Source organism: Poeciliopsis prolifica, unplaced genomic scaffold, assembly GCF_027474105.1.
Source record: "Poeciliopsis prolifica strain line A6 unplaced genomic scaffold, Auburn_PproV2 SCAFFOLD004, whole genome shotgun sequence".
Taxonomy (NCBI): Eukaryota; Metazoa; Chordata; class Actinopteri; order Cyprinodontiformes; family Poeciliidae; genus Poeciliopsis; species Poeciliopsis prolifica.
Genome location: NW_026562379.1, coordinates 13,921,724 through 13,947,412, shown reverse-complemented (window position 1 = coordinate 13,947,412; position 25,689 = coordinate 13,921,724). Strand labels below are relative to the sequence as shown.

The window sequence follows — 25,689 nt, the reverse complement described above, 5'->3', positions numbered from 1 at the left end:
AAAAACCATGGCAGTTGCTTCCCTTTGATGACTTATGCATTTTCTCAAATCCTGAGTGTAACCCAGTGTTAAAAACACAAGTGAAAGTTAATGATGTTAATTTGATGTCTTTTTTTCCCACAAGATTGGAAAGTATAAATAGATTTTGTGTTTTGTTTTACTTAAAAAAATATATCAAAAAGTGCTAAAAATCTTTATAAAGCTGGGAAGTAGGCCTTAAGTGATTGTTTTGCTGATGGATTGGGCAACCAATGGCTGGTGTAGTCTGATATTGCGTCAGGCAATGGGGTTGATTGTCCCGCCCCTTTCACTACTCACAGCTGACTGTTGTTTTCGTTAAGAGCCTGAAAGAGCTTATAAAATCTGGACAAACAGTAAGAAAATATCACTAAAGGCCTACTTCCCAGCTTTTTAAAGATTTTTAGCACTTTTTGATATATTTTTCCAAGTAAAACAAAACACAAAATCTATTTATACTTTCCAATCTTGTGAATAAAAACATCACATTAACATAATTAACTTTCACTTGTGTTTTTAACACTGGGTTACATGAGCTTAATCAAAACAATGAAAAATGAGGTAAGATTGCATTTCTTTCTTCTAAGTGACTCAAGAAATGTTACAAAACAGGAACACAAGCTAGAGATATGGTGGAGAGACTTTATAATTGCTCTAACTGTTCAAACTGCACATATGGAAATATGAAAAAACACTGAACAGCACACAGAAAAGATAGAGCAAACTGTTACTGCTGCAAAAGGATTCATACACCTTAAGCTTTTCAACAATTTGTCACGTTGAAACCACAAACTTAAATGTTTCTTATTAGGACTTTATATGATAAACCAAGGCAACGTAGTGCATAATTGTAAAATGAAAGGAAATTGGTAGTTCGCAAATTAAAAAAAAAGACTTCTAAAGTTAGTAATGCTATATATATTTATATGTGATTTAATCCCATCTAAATGCAGGCAATTGGGTATTAACGTTAAATTTTTGTCTCAAGAAGTTTTATTGTGGTGAAATAAAGGTTGAATAAAGAAAAAAATACAATTTCCACTGTGGAAACACAGTGGTAGCAGCTTCAAGCTTATCAGAGTTGATGTGAAAATGAATGCCGCTAAATTAAAGATGAACCTGCCAGAATGTGAAAAGGTTCCAGTAGGCCCAAATCATCGCCAGATTTACATTGAAATGTCTTAGATGAAGAAATAATCATATGTTAGAATCTTACATGCATACTTTTTTTTTTTAGCTTACATATGTATGGAATACTTTTCAGCTTTCAGTTTATGAAATCCAAATAAAAACATTCAAGTTTGTGTTTGAAACATCCCAAAATGTGAAAAAACTCAAGGGGCTTCGTCTGAAGCACGAGTGTTCTGCATTGAGTTCCAAGCATGTAACTGATGTGCAGTGTTACAGTTTAAGAACTTCATCTTTGGTGGTTTTATTTTGTGTGAGATGACTACCTTTTCTTTAATTCAACTGAGGGTGAGGGTTCTTTCTTCTCCAAAATATGTTGAAGTGCTTCTTTTTAATTCTTCTCATCATCATACATACATGAAATAATCTGAAAATCTGTTCTAATCGGAAGACAACCCATGCTGCAAAGATAGTCATACATCTACAGAGTCTACACATGTAATAACTCATAATATACATACACTGTATTGGCAGTAAAGTGGCGTTATGAATGGTTTGTGGTTAGATGGCTTGGTATAAATCATACGCTCACGATAAATGAAATGTTTCTACATGAAAATGTTGAGAACTGAAGTTGGCTTTTTCTGATAATACTGCCAAGCCCCAGGTGGACCTTGCTGGTGGGAGCGAATGGATAACGGAAGGCGCTTCATGTTTTTTGAGTTTTCTATGTCTTATTTATCCATCATCCTGAGAGCTGGAGGAGAAGATGAAAATGTAGATGGAGGCGAAAACATGTAAATGAGGCACTGCGATGCTCTCTGAACTGTCACCTGCTGGAGAAACAAGCTAAGGTTTTACTCTTTGTGGAATTATCCGTACAATTCATGAAGTCAAAGTAAAAAAAAACGTGTTTTGGAAATGCATCAAATGAGAGGAGATTCTCTCTAAACAAACATTACTGTCTCTTTGTCCACTGATTGTACAATATTCCTTTAAAATAGAGGAAAAATGTTTCAGAGTTAAACAAAACACTGGTAAAATAAGATGTTTGGTACCAACAGTCACTGGTGGTAGGAGTGGGGGCGGGCGGGGGAGCCCGGTCCAGAGGCTGGGTGGTGGATGGGGGAGGAGCTGGGGGTCATGTGTGGACTCAGCTCGCCTGTCTGCAGACGCCACAGCAGCTCTTCGTTGGTGCGACTCAGACGCTTCTTCTCTTTGCTCTCCAACTCCACGTGCACCTGCAGGTTGGCGTTCTCTTCAGAGAGTTGCCTGAGTTAGAAAAGGGACAAAGAAAAAAAAAACTTAAGTCATTTTGATAGCTACCATGTTCATGCCCCTTAAACTTTTAGCATTGTTGTGATGCTATAATCACAAAAGTGAGTTTTATTAAGATTTTATGTGACATCCATTACTGAAGTGACAGTAAAATGTATATAAAATGTGGCATCTCTATTCACACTCATTTATTTTAATACTTTTTAAGATAATCTCTGAAGGAGCTGCAGAGATTCTCAGCACTGATGGGAGGAAAAAAAGAGATAAAAAAGGTCTCATTTAGTCAGTGTCAACCCAAATAAGGGACACAATAAACATGGATGAAACCTTTTGGTCTATAAGCAAACAGTGTTTGTGAAAAAGATAACACACATACACACACGCAACACAACACCCCCACCATAAAACATAATAGTGGATTGGTGTTGTGCTATTTTTTTCTGCAAAATTAAAAAAAGTAGAAAAAACAGTTATAAAAAAAAGCTACAGACTACAAAGGACTTGAGAATGGCACCAAGGTTCAGCTTCCAGCTGGACAATGACCCGAAACATGCAACAATGGAATGATTTCAATCAAACTATTCTCACGTGTTGGAAGGGCCCAGTCAAAATCCTGAATTTGGAGCAAGATCTAAAAACTGATGTTCACAGATGTTCACTCTCCAATTTAACAAGAGCCACATTGTACTGAAAAACCTGCAAAAATTTGGTTTTAGAAGTGGAAAAATGATAGAGACATACGCCAATGAAAAGAAATTGATAGAGACATACGCCAAAGAAAGAAATTGCTATATAGCAATATAGCAGTAACTATAGCAAAAACTAGCTCCATAAAAACTATCCATAAACTAAAACTTCAGTTTTTAAATAAAAGAAATGAAAAAAAAAGGAATGCTCCTGGAATGTTGAACTAAATATACGCACATAAAACAGACCTGGATACAGCCAGATTCTTGTCTATCTGCTCTCTCAGGTCTTCGTTCTGCTGCTGCAACACTTGCAGTCTCTCCTCCAGGTGCACATTCTTTTCAGCCTGCTCAAAAACACAGGAGAAAACAGCGCGAAACATTAAAGTCTTTAAATGAGTTAAAGCTTTGAGTGATATAGATGGTAATGCCATTTGATTTTACAGTCAAAAATGGTCACTTCATTGAGATCATTACTATTTGACTGTTTTTGAAAGGATAGAACTGTATAGCAATTTTATAAAATTCAAATATATCTTTGTTTTATTTAATATTACAAAATAAATATAAGACACTCAAAAGTCATTGCTGTTACTTTACAAAATATTCTGAATAAAAGTGGAAGCATACTATTTTCTCCAGTTCTGAAATCTTCAACTCTTGTTGATGAATTTGTTGATTCTTCATCTCCAGAACTTCTTTAAGGCTCTTCAGGTCCTCCTCAATATGCTTATATGGAGCCAAAGCGTCCTGAAAGAGAAGCGTTGTTCGTTCTGCAGGTATTTTCAGAGCTGTCAGTGTCTTATAGTGTTCTGCTTCATGAAAACTTACAACTATCTGCTCATCTGTGCTCTTACGAAGAGCTTCTTCAAAGCGTTTTGCTCGATCTCTCAGGCTGCGGTTCTGAAATGTAAGCATGTCCACCTGATCCTGGAAATCAAACACACACATTTGCAAGGGATTTTTTTTTCTGGTGGTAAATTTGACCTTACAATAAAAAACACATACCTGAAGGGAAAGTCTGATTTTCTCAAACTCTTCCTCTAGAGACTTTTTCTGTTGTTCATGAGCCATTTTCAGATCTGTTAAAAGGCATAACATATCTCAAACTGTAGAATACGCACAAAGGAAATTTTTTTAAAGTGCTTCTTACTCTTCACTGTCCTTGCATGCTCCTCCTGCAAAGTGTCCAAAGTGTCATTGTGGGCTGTCTCCATCTCTGTCAAGGATGCCTCATGATTCTCTGTCATCTCCTCAAGCTACAACAAAAATGTTGAAACATTTTTTTAGTTTTGTTTTCAACAAAAAGTTCTTCATTTTCAGTTTTCATGCCAAATCATTCAAATCCTGAGCAAGTTAAGACATTAGAGTCTGTTTCTGCATGCTGCACCTGCTCCTGGTGTCTGAACTGTAGCTCCTCCAGCTCAGCTCGCTGATGGGCCTGCAGGCTCTCGGTCTCCTCTGTGTGCCGAGCCTTCAGCCTCTCCTCCAGCTCTCCCAGCTCTCTCCGCTGCTGAGCCTGCAGCCCCTGCAGCTCAGCCTCAAAACGCTGCTCCTGATCCTCCTTTTCCTGCTGCAGCTGCTCCCAGTGCGCGACACTAACGGCTGGAAAACATACAGAGGCAAAACTGACTTCACCAGATTGCTCATATTGGTAATCAGCTTCTCATCAAATGTTCAAAATAATAGATTCAGTACTATGCCTCAGCTGATAAATAGTTGACTTTAAATAAACCATTCTGGTTAGCATGTTTATTTAACTCATTTTATGCAGTTATGTAATTGAAAAGTGCTTATCTGATATAAATTATTCTCTGAAGATGTCATCTATCACGCACATGTTGGGAGTCTGGCTCCCTGAGGTTTCCCACTTACCCACTTCATCCCTGATTCTGCTCAGCTCCAGGGACAGCTCCCTCTCTTTTACAATGGCGCTCTCATTCTGGAAAAAAACAAAACATGACACATTCAAAGGAGACAAACTGATGCGGCTACTTCATAAGGCAAACTGCAAAATGACAAAATTTTATTTCCATCATGTTCAGTATGTTCAGTATGATAGATAATGGTCAAGACATTGGCTGGAAGATAAACTTGCATCCTCAGGGGGCTCTGCCTGTCACAGTTTTAACTATTTTAAACTTAAATTTATTGAGAGACTAACAGGAAAAAGTGATGTTAAAAGTCCTTGTTCCAGATCTAACAAGAATAACATATTTGAAAAAAAGAAAAGAATGATTAAAACCTGATTTACTTTAAATTATTGCTAAAAATATCTTGTAATTGGTAGCAGAGATATATTTAATTGGTGTTATTACACTGATGTGCCTCCTGTCAGTAATAACAGATAATAAGATAATGTAATTATCTGATGATGAACAAAGTTCCAATAATAAACTTCCACCTTTTTTATCAATACTACCTTTACAGATATTGCAAATCTCTTAAAAATGTTAAGCTATCTACAACTGTAAGCATTTTCTGAGAGGTACGGGGCTTGCATTAAGCTTTTTTCAACTTGCTACACAGACCCAAGATGCATTGCGCCGATATGGGTCAGTTAGGTTTTACTAGAGGTTAACATCTTGCAACACATTTGTACGGCACACACCTGTAGGTATTGAATGACCCAAATTATGAATGAACCAATAAGCTTTTTTAAGAGAGCGAGAGGTAAAAGACAGCAACGAGATATCTGATCATAATTAATGTCTGCAGAAAAATCTCTTATCCAAAAATAACTCAACGATCCTGAAGAGAGAAAGACTCAGAGGGGAACAAAGCGGAGCTTTTGAAAAATGTATGAAACGGTCAACAGTATGTCCCACTAGAAATGATGTCACCATCTGAGAGGTTTTCTATGCAGCAGAAAATCATCACTAAGAGACTGGAATGATCTCAAGAAGGATGAAACAAGTTCAGCATCATTTTATTCACAGAATCTCCACCCATCCTCCAGGTTTCTGCTTTTCAGTTCTCTGTTTTTTTTTTTTTTTTTTTTTTTCCTGCCCGGCAAAGTAACTTAATCTAATTTAGAAATGCAACTATTGAGTATATATGTATGTAATAAAATTGTTGATTCAGATTTTTCATGGTTATTTTGTCTTGTAGTATCAAAAGGGCAGTATCAAGCTAATCCTTCAGTGAAATAGAACAACACATTTTTATGTAATGTTTCAGGGGGGGAAAGTTACATTTTTGAATAAATGCATTTTTACATATGTCTGACTAAATATGCTTAGTGTAGTACTACACAGAGTAATAAATTGAATAAGTTTCTGAAAACCACTGAACCGAGTGTTTAAGTAACTTGAAGCAGTCAGTTATTCCAGCTTAAATGCAGCTTTTGTTTCAGTCTTCAGTGGTGTAGTTGTTATTTGGTGGGAGTTTTTGTCTTCTAACAATTTAAAGACCAGGAAGAACAAGAGTGGCTGCAAGAAATCCTGTTTGTTAAAGTTGAAACTTTAACAAAAGCTTCAACTTTTGTTAAAGTTGGAACTTTCCTTCAAAAGTTATTTTAAAACTGTTGTGCTTTGCAACAGTAATTATATTCCTTGAACCTTTGCATTTTTTTTTCACAGTATAACAACTTTTAATTTGGGTTTTCAAGATTTTGTGTTTGACTAAAACAATGTAATGCAGAATTACTAAGATGATTCATGGTTTTCAGATCCTATTGCAAATAAATATTTGCAAAATGTCAAGTAAATTTGTATCTGGAAGTCTGGATAATAATTTTCCTGAAAAACATGCAATCACTTGTGTGGGAAGTTGGATGAAATTTGACATTTTGACAGAAAAGCAAGTTTACATTGGACAGCAGACAGAAACCTGATCGGTAAATGCATACACACACGCACACACTCCCAAATACTAAAATTATTATATCAGAAAGAAGCACAGCTGCAAAATTATTCCATGCCGTTTTCCTGGAAACTCAGGCAGCTTTGACTCAGCACAATCATCCCCAGCTCCGTGCTCTCTGCCAGCTCTGTCGCTAGGAAACAAGTGAACATGATGATCATATAGACGCAAGCATTCAGACTCCCACAGCACCAAACACACACAAGCACAGCTACAAATGCATCAAGGAATCCTCGGTGCAGGACAAAAACAAGCTCACTGCCTGCAGAAGACTCTGTCTTTACCGTTTGGTCCAGACAGCAGAGAGGGAGAAAATGAAGCCTGCAGCAGCAATGGCCCATATTAGGCTAGCAAACGGCAGCATCCCTTAGCCTGATGGGGAGGCAGCAGGGATAGATGGGAAGTGAAAAGAAAGATGCAGAAAGAATGTCAAAGCAGAGGGGAGGGATGAGGCAGGCGGAGGGGAGGGAGGAGAAGAGAGGAGAGAAGGGAAAGTCCAAAAACTCACCTCGCTTCTTGGTTTGCGAGAATCATTTCTCCCTGCTGGAACAAAGAGAGCTAGACCCAACCCAGCTCTGACTGTCCTCCTCTCCACCCCCCACCAACACGCCCCATACCACAGTCATAAGTATGACAGAGAGCAGCACACACAGACACACGCACACAGCATCTTTGAATCTCTGACGGCAGACGAAGAAACCGGTGAGTAACCTGATCGATAAATGTACCGATTTTCAGATTAGGGGGAAATATTGGCTTTTTTTTTCTCCTACAGAAGCTACAGAATTACATGACATGCATACATCTGACAAAAACTGCCTAAATAGTTCAGTCCAAGCACAGTTTAAAACATTTCATACTTTTAAATCAAACAGGGTTTTTTAAATTCAACCCAGAATGAGCTAATCTACTCATAATGAATTGGGCTCATAGTAGGATAAATAAAATATTATCAGAAGAAGAGATAAAAGGACAAGACAGTAGTTTAAAAGCAGCAGCACACATAGCATCATTATCAACATTTGCAAAAGTATAATAAGGAAATTAATTGAAATAACTTTTTTATTTTCTTTAGTTTTTTCAGGGAATACCCAAAGTGTTTCACAGTCCAAATTTTAGCATAGACCTCTTTGAGAATGAATGAGTCCTCTACTATTATGTCAGCATAAAAACAGACTTTGGTATAGCACTTTAATTTGGAAATCTTTTTTGCTTTCTTAAATATCTTGAAGATTGCAAACTAATATATTTGCAAAGCAGCCCAGAGTCAACAAAGCACAAAAAAACATCTGCAACAAATCACACAGTGGAAACATCTTAGTGCACAGTAAATACTTGCAAAAGTTCTCAAGCTTAACCTTTTCACCTAGTGTCACATATAATTCACAAACTTATACATATATATGTTATAAGTGTATTTTAATGGGACTGGAAAACTGAAAAGTGTGGCACATAGTTGTATTAGACTCTCTAAGTCAATTCCTCTTCCTTCAAATACATCTGGACTTCAGTAAGTGCCCTTACTTGTTTAGCACATCTAATTATGAATCCAATAATAGAAGCACAAATCTGCAAGACTCTTATTTTGCTAGTGGTACACCTAAAATTCTCCACCGAGGGACAATAAAGATATAAAGATATTTTGAATATCTATTATTTTCTGTATTTGTTTCCCTTCATCATCTAATCTCTGACCAGGTTTCTTGTTATTGACTAAGTAGAAACAACACCCAAATGTACACTTCCCTTTTAACTATTATATTGAAGTGTCATAAAACAATCTAAAACACACCAAAAGTTTGAAACATCATATTATTAAAGGCAAACTTTATATATTAAAGGCAAAATACACCTAATCTTCTTTTTCCCATTTTAAATAAATATAAAACTTGGGAAGTCCTCAAAGTAGTTTTGACGAGGCCTGATCCTGCAGACTCACGCGTAATGTGAAAAAAGATTGAAAGAAATCAAAGTAACTTTGATTTCTTTAAAAGACAACTGGATGCTACAGGTGTCTTTTGAACAAAGGGATGCTGGATGTTTTGTAGTTGCATTGAAGCTCACAGTGAGATTCTCTCAGCTGGCTCAGTTAGACACTATTGTTCATAGATAGTTTAAAACCATGCAGCTAAATGAGAATCTAAATGGAAGCAAGTTCAATGCTGATACTGTTTACACAATAAAATTTGTGCATTTTCCTTATGATGTGATTGTGCTCATTTGCTTCACCCAGAGCTTCCTTTGACACAAGAAAGCTAATTCAAACAAATTCTTAAAATTCTCCTCTAAAAACCAATTTACTTATCTGAAGCTCCTAAATCTTAGACAACACAACTAACTGACCCTATGTGCAACTTTTGTTTTTTTCACATAGAACTGACAGAATCTAATCTTAGCTCTAAAAGTGTATTTATTTCTGTAGATTCTACCTTATCACAAAAGTGCAGAGTGGTGATGCTGAAAACATCCAGACACAGGGAGGCCTTCTTCAGCTGGACCTGGAGAGTCTGCAGCTGCAGGGCCTGCTGCTCACATCGCTCCTGTAGCCGCTGGATCAGAGCCCGGTCCACTTCCTGACACCGTCCTGTCCGAGGAACTGCTGCTGTTCGACCGCGAGCTGGGAGCACCGATAACAAAAAATGTTATTGCTTAGAATCAGATGAGAGTCAAAATAAAAATAATCATAGGAAATATACTAATTAATGATATTTCTTTGCAACTATGGCCCTCTTTCTGAATCTATAATATACATGAACTTTACTTCTTAGATTAAAATGTCCTTTAATCTAAGAAAGAATGGTTTTGTTTTTTGAAGATTTTTTATCAACAAATTTTTTTTTATTTTTGCTGATATTCTAAATTAATGGGGTGCACCTGTACTGACTGCAAAGAGTCATACAACTTCATAACAATGAGCTCCGTTTGCTTTGTATAATTAATTTTCTTTTCTTGGCAAATCCCCAAGCAGGGAAGAGGAAATAAGATCTATTTCTGCACATGGTGGAAAGAGGAGCAGCTTCCCTACTTTTCAAGTAGGACCGCATGATGTGTGTCCTGTATTGAAACTCTATATGCTACTACTGAGAGACCACTCTGTCTCAGTGGTCTCTCAATAAAGCAAAAACTGGTGGCGAGCACTGATGTAATCTGAGCCGGAAGAACGGGCGCAGAGGGAGCCACAGCAGCAATATTGCTAGCATACTGTAGCTTGTTGCTATGACAACGTCTGGTCGCCCAGTGTAAGATCAAGAAATGAGGAGCAGAGATTGTGAACGTAATTAAAAATTTTAAAGGAACGGAAGCAGCAATTGACAGGGTCTCTTAGCCCTATACATTAAGAGACATCATAGCGTATAGGGCACAACCTGGGTACATTATGCATGTAGAGCAGAGAGGAGGAGGATGTGTGAGCAGTGTGACATGACAGACTCACAGGGTGACTGTGGCTTTGGTGGAACCACAGCACATCTTTTAGGGGAAGATCTTGGTGAAAGCACAGCCTCTGTGTCCTTCTGCAGCTCTGTCCTTGATACTGTGCAGAGGAGAAAACTGGTAATCTGCTGAAAAATGAAAGCATTCTTTGATTTCCCAAAGCGTTCTACAATACAAATTACCTCCTAAAAAATTAGGAGGTAAGATCAAGAGTTCCAAAATAGATTCTAGTAAAAATAAACATTATTACTATATAATGGCTTACCGATAAGAATACATTACATAATTTAGAGAGATGTTCTTTCTTAGAGTTTGCTTTCTTCAAAGTATATCCTTCTTTTGCTAAAACTCCAGCATGGCATACATGTCAAAACCCAGAGGTTTTAACAAAGTTGAAACCTTTTCAACTCATACAAATTTTTCAGAAAAGAATTGTGAAAACAAAATAGTTTCAACATGTGTAGATTATGTACTAAAATGAAGTATAAGAGACAATTTTTAGTAAAGACTGAATAACCGAAACTTTCCGCTGGTCTTTGAAGTCTGGGCAAAATTCAATTAAATTCATGTGAAAATTGTTGAAGAGTGTAATTATGTAAGAAACTTTGAGCTTATAAATGTAATCTAATTACATTTACGACTCATGAAAAGCAATAAAAACATTAAAATAAAACATTAAAAATATATTTGCCTTGAATAAATAACAATTGTATGACAGTAAAAATCATAGCTGCGTTGCCCATTAAAAAGGAGACAATACAGATGAACAAGGCAGCTCCCAATTACAGAGGATGACCACTAGATGGTGCTGATTTTCAACATTCAAATCAAATATTAACATGAGGAATTTGATCGAGCTCACTGCCTCCTACAGGAGCAGAAAGGAAGTGCAGTGTATGGTGCTGCATCACTTCTGAACTGCAGCCTTAAGCAATAGTTACAACAGCACCGAGGCCTGCAGTTGTGGTGTTTTCTGCACATTCTTTCAGAAATCCTTAATTAGACTATCAGTGAGGAAACTGGTCATTAAGGCATTATTGATCATAAAGGAAGCACTATATAATTTCTGTTTTTGGTTTTAAAATATCATGGTAAGATACAACTTAAAAAAGCAGAAAGTGAAGCACAACCTCTCAACAAAAACACAATGCTCTATGAAAAGCCTAATTATTATTTCTGTTTTTCCTTTTTTAAACATTTTGGGTAAGAAAAAAAAAGTTAATTTATCCATTTATTTTCTATGCCAGTTTGTCCTTTCCAGGCAATGGGGTGCCTGTGTCAATTTCCAGTGGTCATTGGATAAGGGTAGCCTTGTAACTGGACACGTCACCAGTTACAACACAGTACAGAAACACAGCAGGACCAAAACACGTGCACACACACATTCACTATAAAAAGACCAATTAACAAATGGTCATGTGTTTGGGAAGAAGCTGGAATACCTGGAGAGATCCCAGAACCTAGCTCTTTCTTCCTAAAAAACAACAGTGCTATTCAAATGTTTTGTCTAAAAATAATACAAAACAAACTTCATTAAAGAGAAATAAGAAATGGTTTGCAGCATTTTTCTGCAATTCTTCTTTTTTATGGCTTTTTTTTATGTTTTTTTTTTTTTGGTGACAAAATCAAATGATCGGGCACAACTCGAGGTCTAAACCAGCCCATCTTTCAAAATTCACATCTAGGCATGGGGATAACATGATCTCAACTCCGGATAACTCTAATTTGATAATCGCTCACAGGCACACACACTGAAACTCGATATCGGAAAACTATTTCCTCCTGTCTGTGCGATGTGTGACTGTACCAAGGGAGGAGCCATGTTGGGGTGATAGGTTACGATGCTGCAGACTCGTAGTGCTGGAGGGCTGGACCCGGCCCTGAGCCTGGGAGGTTTCGCTGCCTCTGACGGCTTTGTGTGGAAGTGTTTCATCACTGCCAGAGCAGGGATCTACAAAGGTGAATCTCTGTGCTTTACCTGCAGGTATGTCTGGAAAAACACAGACATGCTAGAGGAAGACTATTTAAGCTGATGTTAATATGATTTCAAATTGAAAGAAGTCTTTCCAGCTTAAAGAAACTCCAGTAGCAAATTTTCTAAATAACCAACTCAACAAAGCATTGCTGCAAACATTTTTATTGCATGTTCATACATATTTGGTAAAACTTGTTACTTTGTCATGATTGTACAAAATGAGACAAAAAAGGGGAAAAAATTAAGCTCCTCACTGTGGTACCACTGCCATTTTCAGAGATACATTGATTGTTCAGAAACAACCAATCAGAGCCACGAGGAAGGTCTTACTTAGAACTGTCAATCATGTTTGAGTATGCACTCCTTGCATCCTCCCCCTTATGCTCTGCTACACTATAAATTATGGTAATAATGTGAAATTGGAAATGCGAGGAATATCCTACATAGTGCATTTCTAGTTTTTAATTTGAGTTTTTTCTAACCATTTATACATACAAACATGTCCAGATTAAAGTTTACTATGTCTACATAAACAGGAAGTCAAAAACCAGACAGACAGATTACAATACTTATAAAATATTCAGCTGCTAAATCAATGGTTGTGCTGACACAACTCCACTTTCTATAGGTAATGTGACACTTTCAAACTGAAAAAAAGAAAAAAACAGTCTTTTGCCCTTGAGCATCTTTACTGTGACCTTAGTCCAGATCAGATTTTACTGTACACTACCACACATTTAACTGCCTGAATCTTACAACTGCTGCAGCTTAATATAGTCTGGTTCTAAAATGAACACCGTGGAGGTCTGTGTGATACTTTCACAGGGACCGCAGCATCTCTTAACACTGCAGCAGTCTGAATCCACCTGGGAGAGTCAGCACATTTTCACTTTAACTGAAGCAGATACCAACCCAGGAAGAGCACTTACTAATAGGCAGAGCTGTACAGCAATTTATGCTGTTGTTTGCATGCGTGGCTGCATGTGCAATATTAATTCAACCTCCACAACAACAACACGATGAGTAGAAAGAGGCCTCTGGCACTCTGATTGGTACCTTTCTATTAGTAGTTGCAACAAACTCTTGGATTCTAGTTACTATGATCAGTTTTCTTTTCTTGTTCTTTTTTTATTTTAGCTAAAATTCTATTCAAGCTAAAACCAAACATAGTGGAGGGCCACCAGGAATGTTGGGCCCCATTACAAAAAATTTAATTGACACCACCCACCAGCCCCCATGCAGCTGCTGTTACAATTTTTTGAGTCTATCTGACCCACCAAAAGCATCACAATTTTAAAGGCTTGCAACTGCCTTGCTTTCTTTGGTCCAGTACTGATAACTAGCACAATATTTACTGTGCTAGTAAATATTGTTCCATGTAAGGTCCACACACAGCACGCAAGGAGGTTGCTTAAATTTTTTCTATTAGTTTTATATTACTTAAATGTCTCTCCCCTCGAGCAACAGTCATAGGCAAGACACAAAATATACATGAAGTAATCCAGACTTCTCAAAAAATGCTATGCAGTTGCATTTTATTCAAGCTGCAGTATATAACTTTAATAAAAAAAAATATGTTTTCTCCATATTTGTTAAAGCTGTCACCATGTTGTGACAGTTTGTTATGAAATAGATAATCTGCGAAAACAATCAATCTCCTCCGCCTCCTTCCTGAACTACTATTACTGGCTAAAGTGATGCAATGTTCCAGCCAAATCAACCAATCAGAACCAGGAGGAGGGTCTTAGTGCTGACAATCAACCTAAACTACTAAATGTGCTAATGGTGGAAAAATAACATATTGTTACAGGAAAAATATTTACCTGCTGTCATTGCTGTCATTAGCTAATTAGTCTGAGCATTCACAACATGCAGCGCTAGCTGCAGCATAGGGGTGAGCAGCCACCAGAGATTGTGATTGACAGCACTAAAACTCTCCTGTCTGTGATTAGCTGTTTCTAGAAAGCACTGGGAGAAAGCAGAGGAAATAGATTTTTCACAGATTATCTCTCATGCCATACTGTCACAACATAATGACAGTTTTAACAAATATGTAAAAAAAAAAAGACGAAAGATACATAATGCAGCTTTAATTTCTCTTAGGAGAGGATGGATCAGTAGGGACGTGGGTTAGAGCTGCCAGGTACCACAGCACATTTTCAGGAGACCATACATGGATGGATTAAAGCTATGTTTTTTGCAGCCAAAAGATAAAATTGTTATAAATTGATTGGAACACATTGCAGTTTTTAATGAGCATCCTTTTATGAAAATAGATCACACTTAAATAAATCTTACAAATTGATCACTCATCAATTTGGGGTATTTGCTGTAAGCTGTAATTATGAAACACTTTGAAATACTGCAGCACTCTTTTTATGATCAGATGCAAATTTGTGAATATTAAGAAGGGTATGCTTTAATTATGATGTTAATCTGTACATCTTAACAAGCCTTTCAGGTTCAGTTTGTTGCCCAATGTTAAAAAAACAAACAAAATTTAATGAAAAAAACATTGAAGTCACCTCATTGTGGAGAGAGAAAAACTTTTAACATTGCTACAATATAACATTTCTGGAATAAAATTACTTTTTAATTGTGTGAAGTGATATTCTAAATTCCATGAGTACTGTAAGCCAATGGTCATCACTTCAAATAAATCACTCTGTGTTTAATGAATGAGTTTCACTTTCTTATTCAAATAACTGAAATAAAACATGTTACGACAGTTTTCTAATGTATTGACTTGCGCCTGTATAATCAGAGCACAGTCGAATAGAAAAAGCATAATGACTCACAGTGACATTGGTCGTTGTGACAGCTGTCGTTGGACCGGCTGCTGGACAACGATGAGGCGCTGGAGGTGCGTATGACGCCTAAAGCAGCTAGTTGAGCAGCTGGAAGGCTGGAAAAGCCTGGAGGACGTAAACCGGACTGGCCCGACTTCAGCAGGACAGGTTTGGGCGTGATTTCTGGACCTTGGCAGAAATATAAGCAGTTTTTCATGTGGAATACAACATGAAATTGTAACCCTTTTCAGGTTACAATTGTTGTGACAAGACTGGTTAAATGTATCTAATTTACACATGGAAATAAATAAATAAATATAAAAGCACAAAATTATAAACCTAGTAAAAAAAACCCATCTATTCAGAAATTTAGAGCACGATATAGAAGAGACCAGCATGCACCAAAGCACAACAGGGCTTGAAAGAGTTGAAATATGCAATGAATATTATCAAAAAGTCCTAATGTTAACCTTTTAAAGATTTCTCAAACTGTTGGAGGTTAACTTTCCACCATCTCACCTGTTTGGTCCTGGGAGCCTGGGGTGGACACGCTTGCTGCACGGCAGGTCAGTGGAGCTGACCTCTGACCCATCTGCAGGACTTTTGTCTTGACTGCAGGCTGTCTGTTGACTGCCCCCAAACCTAGCTGAGGCCTCAAAGTTCTAGGTGAGCGATAGACGCCTCCACCATCTTGGTAAAGATGCTGATGAAGGACATTAGCAACCAATTAGTGTTACAAGAACTGTTTCCTTTCACAATGAAAATATTGAAGTTTAGGGTTGTAATGTGAAAAAAATGAAAAAGGTAAGGAAGAATGATAATGTTACATCTTGATTGTCATTGTATGGCAGGAATAGGTGAAATCCATAATCCACATCTCACCTCTTGGACGTATTTCTTCGACATTTCTTCATGAAAGCTCTCTGATTTCCCGCTCACCCTCTGAGGTGTGGTGTTCCCTTGAGGTTTCACGCCCATTGGAGCTGCACCTGCCGGATAGTACCCTGCTTTCTGCAACTCCTGTCGATATTTGTCGGACAGTACGTTGGAGGAGCTGAGTACTGGAGTGGATCTGGATTGAGGAACCCCCTTTGAGTCCCTCTGAGCTTGTGCACCAGAAGAAGATGGTGGTTGGGTTGCCTTTGTTAAGCCTTCAGACTGGTTGTTGGTGTCTTGTGATTTTGTTGGTGTGCTTTTACGAACATATGTAATGATTTTTGGTCTCACATTTTTGGGCTTCTGTGGTAGAAGGGGAATTTTGGACTCATTTTCTTTTTGTTGAGAGATTATAGGTTTGGGAATGCCACTATTTATGTTTATTTTATTTGGAAGTCTGACAATCTGACCAATATTTTTTTGAAAAGCGCCACTTCTTTCCAAACTAAAAGCCCTGGTGCCCTGGACTTTAGCTGGAGATCCTGGCGGTTGTCTTTTAGGTGAGCAGGAGATAGTTTTGGGAGTTGCCGGGGTTGCAGAATGACCAGGGCTTCCCCACGTCTTCCTCCGCTCCTGAGATGACAAGCTGGAGCTATTCTCAAAGGAGCCCTGCTTTTTCAGGCTGTTATCAAAAGAAAGCTGCTTCTTCAAAGAATTCTCAAAGGACGGCTGCTTTTTGAAACTCCTGTCAAAAGAGTTTTGTTTCTTTAGACTGTTATCAAATGAGCCTTGTTTTCTTATGGCTTTTGGTTCACTTGATGGCTGAGTTGCTTTGGCACCACTTTTGATTGGTTTTATCAACTCAAGGATTTCACTGGCTTGTGTGCTTTTATCCATTTTAGTTTTGCTTTCTGCACAGAATAAAGCTTTGCGGTCTGTATTATCACAATTTCTCTTTGAAATGGGTTTTCCTTCCACATTCCTCTGGTTATTATCCGTGTTCTGCTCGTTGCTTACATCCTTGCTTAAGACACCATTCTCCACTTGCTGTTGCGGTACAATAATCTCTGGGTGAGGTGTTGAATTTAAATTCATGTCTAAATCTTGCTGGTGTGTTGAGCTTTTTCTAGCAGACAAGGAGAGATCAGGTTTTTGGGGGGCTTTGTCTCGCTCAGAGACGATGCTACAGGTTTGGGAGGCCACAGTGAGATCCTCTGAGAGAGCAGAGTGGTTACCAGGGGGAACGTGCCAGGAATCTGTCGTCGGAGTAGCAGTGATGGACAAGCAGGACACAAAAACATCAGTATCAGAGACATGAGACGCTGATGATTCCTGCTCAGAGGCGACATCCACAACAGACTTCATTCCTTTACGATTTGTACCGCCTGTTGCCTGTTTTTCTGTGGTGTTACTGCACGATGAGGTCTCCTCTTGATGTTTCTTCCTCTCTGTGAGCCCAACAAAATCTTCCCCATCCTCAACTAAATAAGCCTCCAGCTCCTGACACTCCAACATCTCAAACTCAGCCAGCTCGGGGTCGTCACACTGCGAGTCTGTGCCCCAGATGACAATTTTGTCTTGCTCTGCTGTCTCAGTCATTATCCCTAACAGAGAGCCAGTATGTCCAGTTCTTCCATCATCCTCTTCTGTTTGAACTCTGTTGGCGTTTGCATCACCAACACCCTGCTGGTTGTTGTTCCTCAACTCCCGGTCATCAGCTTTCTCTACTTGATCACACATTATGGACAAAGGTAAGAGTCTGTGGCACCCTAAGGAGGTTGTTCACATTACTCATCCATAGCATCAGTTATAAATCTCTGCCTTCTCATTAAAAAGCTTTACATGCAGAAGAGGCGCACATAATGACATGCTTTTCTTTTCCAGCATTGAAGGAATCAGACTGTCTCAGATAAGAGCAAACTTTGAAGAGATGTCCTCATTAGATCTTTCTGGAGTCTGTAAGACAAGAGCAAAATAAAAACAGCATGACATTAGAGTTGGTATTACAGCCTAATCCCACAATACTTGTCGTCAGGGTTCAAATGATTCATTGGATTAGTCATGATGAATTGATTATTGAAATAATTGTCAACTAATTTAGTAATTGATTCAACGTTAACTGGAGTATACCGACTCAAGAAAAGTCAGGCATTCACATAATTAAGACAAAACTCTACAAAGAATATACATTTTGCATTTAGGAGAAAACATCTGTACACATACATTCCACTCAAAACTCAGGTTGCATATTTTTAACTTCATCCTGCTTAAATATTGCACCTTTTACTATCCATTTATTAATTGGTTAATCCAAAATTATTTTTTCTGACTGCTCATCAAATTTTGTTTTTTATTTAACTTTGAAGAGGCATTATAGTGGGACTCAGTATCACTATCACTATAATACTGAGTCCCTATGACTCAGTATTACAGATTCACATTAATTATTTTAATTATATCAGTGGTTCTTGCAGGACCCCCAGATAACTATTAATCTGCTAGGATTTATAGTTTTTAGAAAACTTGTTTCTAAGCAAGTTAACCTGAAGTATATATTGTGTAGTATGAATGAATATTTAATGCTACTTGCCCAGGTCTATGTGTGGCATAGATAAAACTATGTGGAATAAAAACAGGACACAGAAGCTCATCAATCAGAAGCTTCAGATGCCCTGTATAAATATGACTGTAAACAAAAGCAGAAACTAGGACAGACCTCACTGGACCCCACAATGCCCTAAAAGAAGGATTTAACAACAACATTATCAGTAATGATGACTGAAGGGAAAGAAACAAAGAGATGATCAAATTATATTTTTAAACCACACAATCAAGGAATGACTGAATATCTGCCCTGTTTTTTTTCCAATGTTGAGTAACATTAACATAGAGAAAAACAAAACAAAGAATGCGCCAAGTAATTTTTTTAACTTATCTGTTTCCCCATCAGTTGTATAGATATTGTCATAAATACTGCATTTTGTGGCAGCTGTTACTTTGTGCTGCGTTTTCTATTCAAATTTCAGATTTTTTTCTTCTTGCAAGCACTTGTAAATGCAACAAGAACGACAGAGCTTACATCACTGTCTGACATGAAAGAAACTATGGTCTCTTCTGAGAAGTGAATAAGAGTTGCATGCTGTGCTGCAGGCAGAACAGGAGGCTCTTCGCTCTGTTGATGGCTGCATTTACTCTGAAAAGGTCTGCATTTTCAGAAATTTTGTGGAATTAAAGGGACAGTAAGACATGTTCAAGCTGTGCATCACTGCTAATGGTTTTTGGTTCTCTTAATATACTGGCAGAAGCAATAACTTGGGTGGATGAATCCTTCAAAAAAGGTCACTGAAAGATTTGTTACATTGCCATATTATTTTGAATTTTCTACCATAAATTTAGCATAGCAAGTAGGAATCTGTTCAGTAATGCAAATGCTTTTTTGTTCTTGTCTGAGCTTATAGAAAAAGGGTAGAAATGGGGCTGCATATCTGAAAATGATGCAGAGGTCATAATGTTACTGTAAGTATAACGATAATGTGACCAATTGTAATAAATCCATGTTAAGGTTTTCTGTTATTATGATGAATGTTAATAATCTTAGATACTATCACCTATGTGAAGAGTGGACATTTATTGCAGTGAAATGAAGAATTTGTGATACTTGCAATATAACAACCATGAGATAGTGGATTCCAAACAGTTTGTAATATTATTTATTATTGCAGACACTAATGTTGTGATATATTTACAATGTACTGTGGAGCACTAGTTGAGAAATTATAAATCCAGTCATAATGCTTGATGTACTTGTAATCTCTTTCTTTTATTACCCTAATCAAGGCATTGCCAATAATGTGTCACATTTGTTTGTTGAATTAGAATAATACACAGAAAATGATGCATAGGTTATATATAGGATACAGTGGCACTGTATCCTATATGCCACTGTTAAAACATCTGAAAGTAGCCAATGAAATGCCTGATTAATCCGTCTCCAACTGGAATCCAGTATGTTGTTTTTCCCTCAGTGGGCGTCCCACTCCTGCTGTTCATGAGCAGCTGGAGTTTGGGTCCACCCCAGATATGATATTCTGATATTTTAATATTTTAAAGAAATGGGAATCTTTAATAAAGTAAATGATACAGATCATTTTTAAATCATTATATGTCTCTTAACAGACTTTGAGCTTCTCTGCACTTTGTGCATTTAAAGGCCCACTTTGTACGGAGATATTGTTTGAAACGGCTGCTGAGGATCCCTGTCCAGCTGTGGGACTATTTGAATTTAACATATCACCGAAGTACAGTATTGATGTACTGACAGACTACATGACTGATGCTTATATGGTGTTACAGCTATAGAAGACAACTGCACCTTGGCCATTATCCCACTGACCACAGCATGGTCATGGTTATAGCTTTAGTAACAGCTGAGCACATTCATATATATCACAGCAGTAACATGAGTGAGAGCTGTTAAAGATTCACTTCATTCATTTCTGTGGGCTGGAGATTCATTGGCATTTAATAAACTGTTTACTACATATTAAAGACTAAACTGCAATGTAAAACAGCCCAGAGTCTCCCTGAGGGTTTTGCAAACAAAAGCATGAGTGATGTAACAAGATGGAGTGAGGTTAGAGGTAAATCTTGTAAGAATGTGTCTTTAAGTTGTTTTGACACAGAAGAAAAACATCTGATACATTTTTAAGTTGAGCCTTTTTCCACATGCGTATATCTAGATTTTTATACTTCCATACTTTTTATATCTGTGGACTTTACCAACTTACTTACTTACATGATCACAATACAATTAAAAAGCTCCAAAATATTTACTTGGATCATTTTGACCCACATGAGCTCATATGTGCCAGACAGGTTTCTCAAATTTCTCTGCTGAAGGAAGTTTTGCAGCTGCTCAATTCTGCAAAGTGGAGGAAATCAGAGGCACAACTTTCCTGCCATTTCCCTTCATCTTTTTGTTAAAAAAATGTAATAAAGGATGTCTGCAAAGGATTTCCTGACTGAATTCCTGTGCAGTAAAAGAGCCTTGAAAGTCCCTCTGATCTCAGCCGTTCCCACAAATCCACCTGCATTAAGCTCTCATCGGCAAATCTAAGAATTTATCCGCTGCTGTTTTACAAGTTCATTCAGCTCATAAAATCTAACTGGATATTTAATAAAACTGTCCTGATACCAAGCCTCATTATAATGATAAGTGTTTTTTTTTCCTCACAAAAATGTGAACCTGCAAAGAGTTAAACAAAGGCTTGATTGATTTGCTCTGTGCACCAACATAACATTAGTAAATGTCTTTGTCACACACCAGCCTGTTAGCAAAAAGCTAAACTACTGAATGCTGCTCTGCTTCATGGTTTTACTCCCCATTCCTGTGCCTTACACAGTACAAATAAAAACAGTCTTGTGAAGGCTTGACATATGTCTACAACAAGAACAAAAACATGTGCCTGCAAGTTACATGCAGGTAATGCAGTTCACTAGTTTAGTTCTTTTCACTTATGGTTACTTAGGTGAAGACAAGCTGCAGAGATTTACCCCAGTTACTTTGCACTTGCAGGCACATGAGACAAGATGATTCAGCAAAGCCCTCTGCTGTACACAAACCGATAAATCACATATCAGATTCCTTTATACATGCACTTCCTGTCCCTGCTGATCAGGTCTCGTACAGCAACGCAAGAGGTTTTATTGAAATCAAAGTGTAAATTTATTTCTGCTTTCAGGTCTCGCAGGTGGGTTATAGGTTGAATATTTCCACACTTATCAGCAACCTAGATAATTGTGTGAAAAATCCTACAGGCCTAGAGGAGACATGGTGACCTGAGAACCCTTTGTTTGAGATTCGAACACATTTTTAGCTCTCTTAAACTGCTGTCATATTGTCACCTATCTTGCTAGTATATTATGTTTGTCTAAATGTAAGAAAAATTAAATTCTGACATGTCATAGAATTACTGTCACACTTGAAGTGCATAGTGTATGCGTATTGCACTTCAATACGCATGCACTATGTAATTTACAGTATTCTGGTGCATCATACCCAGGTATTTTACTTTTTCAGTAGCAGTAGTCCCCATTTGGCTTTATTTTATTTCAACTGACTCATTGGAAATAAAATGTCATTTATTGTTGACATTCATTTCATAGCAGTTCATCCCATCATGTTCACCTAAGTTGACTGAATTTACTGCAGTGCAGACAAGCTGTAGTGTGATATGCTATTATTAAGTCTCTATGATTATTGCAACATTATAACCACAAATGAGAATATGTGCAACATACATGTCATGTGAGAGATGTGCTGTCCATGTGAGATTTCGTCTTTCCGATAAATGGTTACTTTATTTTATCTCTTTTTGTCCCACACATCATTACAAATAAATGTGCCAGTCAGTGTAAAGCACACATGCTTGTTCAAAAACAAGTAGACAATCTAAAGTTTTTATTGTATCATGTGAATTCATTGACATGCCATAAGACATCAACAATTTATATTAGTATCTTTTTGTGTCAAAGATCACTAAAAAGCAAATGCAATGGAAAACACTCCTAGAATAAAAACACAATAGTCAAATGACTGCTGTGTTATGTCTAAATAACAACCTTGTGTTAGTTTCTCCTAAGCGTTCTGTTGAAAGCGTATAAATATGAAGAAACTCTGAAATGAGCACGAGTCTGTTTAGCTCATCTCTGCAGCATTTTATCTACAATTCTCTTTGTGGTTCTTAAAGTTTCATTGTGCGGATCAATCCCAACAGCCTGTATCGAGCCAGCTCACATAAAATTTCTTCACACCAAATAAAGCTAAGACCTCACCTAGGGCAACCAGACATCCAGGGATGTCTGACAAGAGATCATTTTTCAAGAAAGTAGCTGCAGTTGGGTAAAAAGGCTTGTTTCTGCTATGGTCTTGATTGCTTTCCCATGCCTTAAATTGAATTCCAGCTTGAAATCAATCCAGCACAAAGTCAATGCACAGACAGTCCAGGCCATCAGTATTTATCAGAGCAGTGGTGACAGATATGACATCATATCTATCAAATACTGAAAATGTATCTCTCAATATTACATTTTGAAAGATTTATTCAATCAAAACTCTGAACAGTTTGAGTTAGAAAAACATTTGTACAGTGTAACAGTAATTGAAGAGATAAACTTGATTCTGTTCACACTTTTAAGAAAAAATAAGCTGCTTTTTTTTCCCAGGCGGAACATGTCCAATGTCGAATTATTATTTACAGTATGTTGCACATACATTTATTTCCTTGAACTTGTTTTACATAGACAGAAATGTCTATGTAATTTATCTAAATCTTATGTGACAGACCAATTATGGAACACCTGTAAAGTTGAAAAAAGCAACACCTACGGCTTTTCAGTTTTTTTTAAATACAAAGGAAAAAAACTGAAAAGCTCATAATCCAGACCTCTTCAGCCTGAGTAGGAGAATTATTTGACAGGAGAACTTTTAGTCAGGAAATCTAGCTTTTATGGAACAATGTAAATCAGAAAGACATCATGGAAAGAGACAAAAGTTTAAAGTTTGTCACAAACAAGTTGAAGAGACTAGAAATCAAACTTTTTTCCCTTATGTAAAACCTTGTCATACGGCACTACACTATCTAATGATTTTCGTCAGCAGATAGATCCTTCCTCTTTCCCAAATTGCTTTAAACCTACAATGTTCCACATTAATAATATGGAACATCCTTCTGAAGTGGATTTCCTTTAATTGAGTTCACCAAACAAACTAATCAACCAGCTCTCTGAAATTAATTATAGTGATTCAAACAGCCCTGACACACACTATCTACAAATTTAATAGTCAACAAAACATTTAATCTTTATGACACTTAAATTCATTTTGCATAATAATTTGGAACACGTAGTAAAGTATCATAAATGTAAGGACTCAAGTAAAGTGCATACGATATATTCCAAATAAAGTGCAGTTCCTTAGGGAACACACTCATGCTTTGCTGGACAGTTATAGCTGCACGCTACATTAATGCTAGCACGTGCGCCAGTTTCTTTCTTGTTTTCCTGCTGTTGCTGAGCTCCTCAAACACCTCAGGCAACCTGATAATTATAGCACAAGGGATAATTAGGAAATTTTTGCCAGTCTTAACAACACGCTTCCCTGAGCATATTTCTCTCTCTCACCATCCCCCATAACCCAGCGACTCACCCTGCCACCTGCCTCCTGACAACCAGGAAGGACCTTCGCTGTGATGAAATCTGTACACTTGTTTTGACTGTGGACTGCAATAACTTGTAGTCTTCTGTGAAGCTGAGGCTTCCTCTGCGTCAGGAGTTATCATCCTGAAGCAAAACAGAGATCAAGACCCACATTTAGTGTACTTAGCTTCACTGGATGGTTTGTGCATGATTCTCATGAAATATTGAAGATGTATGAAAATGGAGGCACCAGTCTCCCTCCAATTTTTAATGCCTGAGTAGTTCTGATTTCTTTGTGTGCCCACTGGAAGTCTGCAGCGTTTGGTGTGCAGATGGTTTGCTGTGTTAATGAATAAAAATATGACATAAGCTATAGCTTTCAGGCCCTACATGTAGACCATTTTCGTTCTTTGCTGTGACTGTCACATCTGGACTAACTGTGAACTGTGACCAGCTGAATCTGTCATCTTAGTTTTACTCATCTCCAGTCCTTCCTTATATCATTTCCAAATATAATACATCCATATTCATCATCCAAAAAAGAAAAAGGAAGGAGGTATATTGCAAATGCAGACATAACAGATGAAATACAGGATATGGATAACTCAGAATCTGACAGAATGAAGGTCAGCACACCTACAGGAAGGAGATAATATTAATCAAGCTGCCACTCCTAAAAAAACAATTAACCACAGCTTATTGCAGACACCAGCACCAACAGGCTCACCCGCAGCATCCCAGCAGATGCAGCAGCCTTCATCAATCCCATTTATTCCCGAGCCTGAGAGTGAGACGGAGACAAGCAGGACTCACCTGCTGTCCTTCAGCAGGAATGGAGACGCTTACCGGCTGGATTCTGCAAGTCCTCTCCTGAAGGGCTCCAAGGCGACGAGAGGACGGAAGAGAAGCGAAACATCGGGTGTTAAGGCGAGATGAAGAGGAATCAGTCTGCAGGATTGTTGGAAAATAGGGAGGAGGTGAGAAGACGAGAGGTGACGCTGAGGTGGGTTTCGGTTGCCACCTGCTGGTCTGAACCAGTAATTACATCCAATAACTTCACAAACACAAGATGAAGTACTGCTCAGAAGTAAATCACAGAGCAGTAATAATAATAAAACACTGAATACATCTTCGTACCTGTAGGGGTGATTTTTTCTGGCAGTCTTTCAAAAATAATCAAAATTCATTTGCTTTGTTTGGACTTTGCCCTTTACTTTTTGTATTAAACCACTTAATGACATCTGAATTGTTGAAATATTTCAGTGACGTTCTGTGAAAGCCAACGTAAGTGCGCTGTGGACAATTTTGCACAGCGCACAGCCCCTTAACCACAGCAGCCTCTTGGTGAAACACGGTGGTGACAGAATCATGCTGTGGGGACGTATTTCTGAAACACATTTGTCCTACACACTGTTCTGAATTTTATGAATTAAACACCTCATAAACA

General features: G+C 37.7%; 1 protein-coding gene across 4 annotated transcripts; it reads right to left on the bottom strand.

Annotated features, from left to right (window-relative positions):
* Positions 1-14: 14 nt before the first annotated feature.
* On the bottom strand, positions 15-25,193 carry mtus2b (microtubule associated tumor suppressor candidate 2b). Of its 4 annotated transcripts, XM_055027789.1 has the most exons (16): positions 25,089-25,193; positions 24,253-24,386; positions 16,053-18,002; positions 15,690-15,873; positions 15,180-15,359; positions 12,214-12,396; positions 10,408-10,506; positions 9,404-9,591; positions 4,986-5,052; positions 4,501-4,715; positions 4,264-4,369; positions 4,119-4,192; positions 3,942-4,040; positions 3,741-3,860; positions 3,360-3,457; positions 15-2,418 (listed from the first exon to the last, which is right to left on the bottom strand). In XM_055027789.1, exons 3-16 carry the CDS (start codon positions 17,784-17,786, stop codon positions 2,211-2,213), a joined length of 3,555 nt encoding a protein of 1,184 aa, XP_054883764.1. In that variant the 5' UTR covers positions 17,787-18,002; positions 24,253-24,386; positions 25,089-25,193; the 3' UTR covers positions 15-2,210. The 4 variants fall into 4 exon arrangements, with proteins under 4 accessions (XP_054883764.1, XP_054883765.1, XP_054883766.1 ...); XM_055027790.1 differs by lacking the exon at positions 12,214-12,396 and having other exon boundaries at positions 3,360-3,460; XM_055027791.1 differs by lacking the exons at positions 9,404-9,591; positions 10,408-10,506; positions 12,214-12,396; ... (3 more) ...; positions 24,253-24,386; positions 25,089-25,193 and adding an exon at positions 7,259-7,461 and having other exon boundaries at positions 3,360-3,460.
* Between the last annotated feature and the right edge of the window lie 496 nt (positions 25,194-25,689).

What these genes read in the sequence shown, in the direction of transcription:
- mtus2b (XM_055027789.1), bottom strand. Translation starts at nt 17,786, where the DNA reads ATGTGTGATCAAGTAGAGAAAGCTGATGACCGGGAGTTGAGGAACAAC. An exon ending in TCACAACGACCAATGTCACT is followed by an intron (nt 12,397 to 15,179) that starts GTGAGTCATTAT and finishes GTGTTTTTCCAG; the next exon opens with ACATACCTGCAGGTAAAGCA. An exon ending in CAGAATCAGGGATGAAGTGG is followed by an intron (nt 4,716 to 4,985) that starts GTAAGTGGGAAA and finishes TATGTTTTCCAG; the next exon opens with CCGTTAGTGTCGCGCACTGG.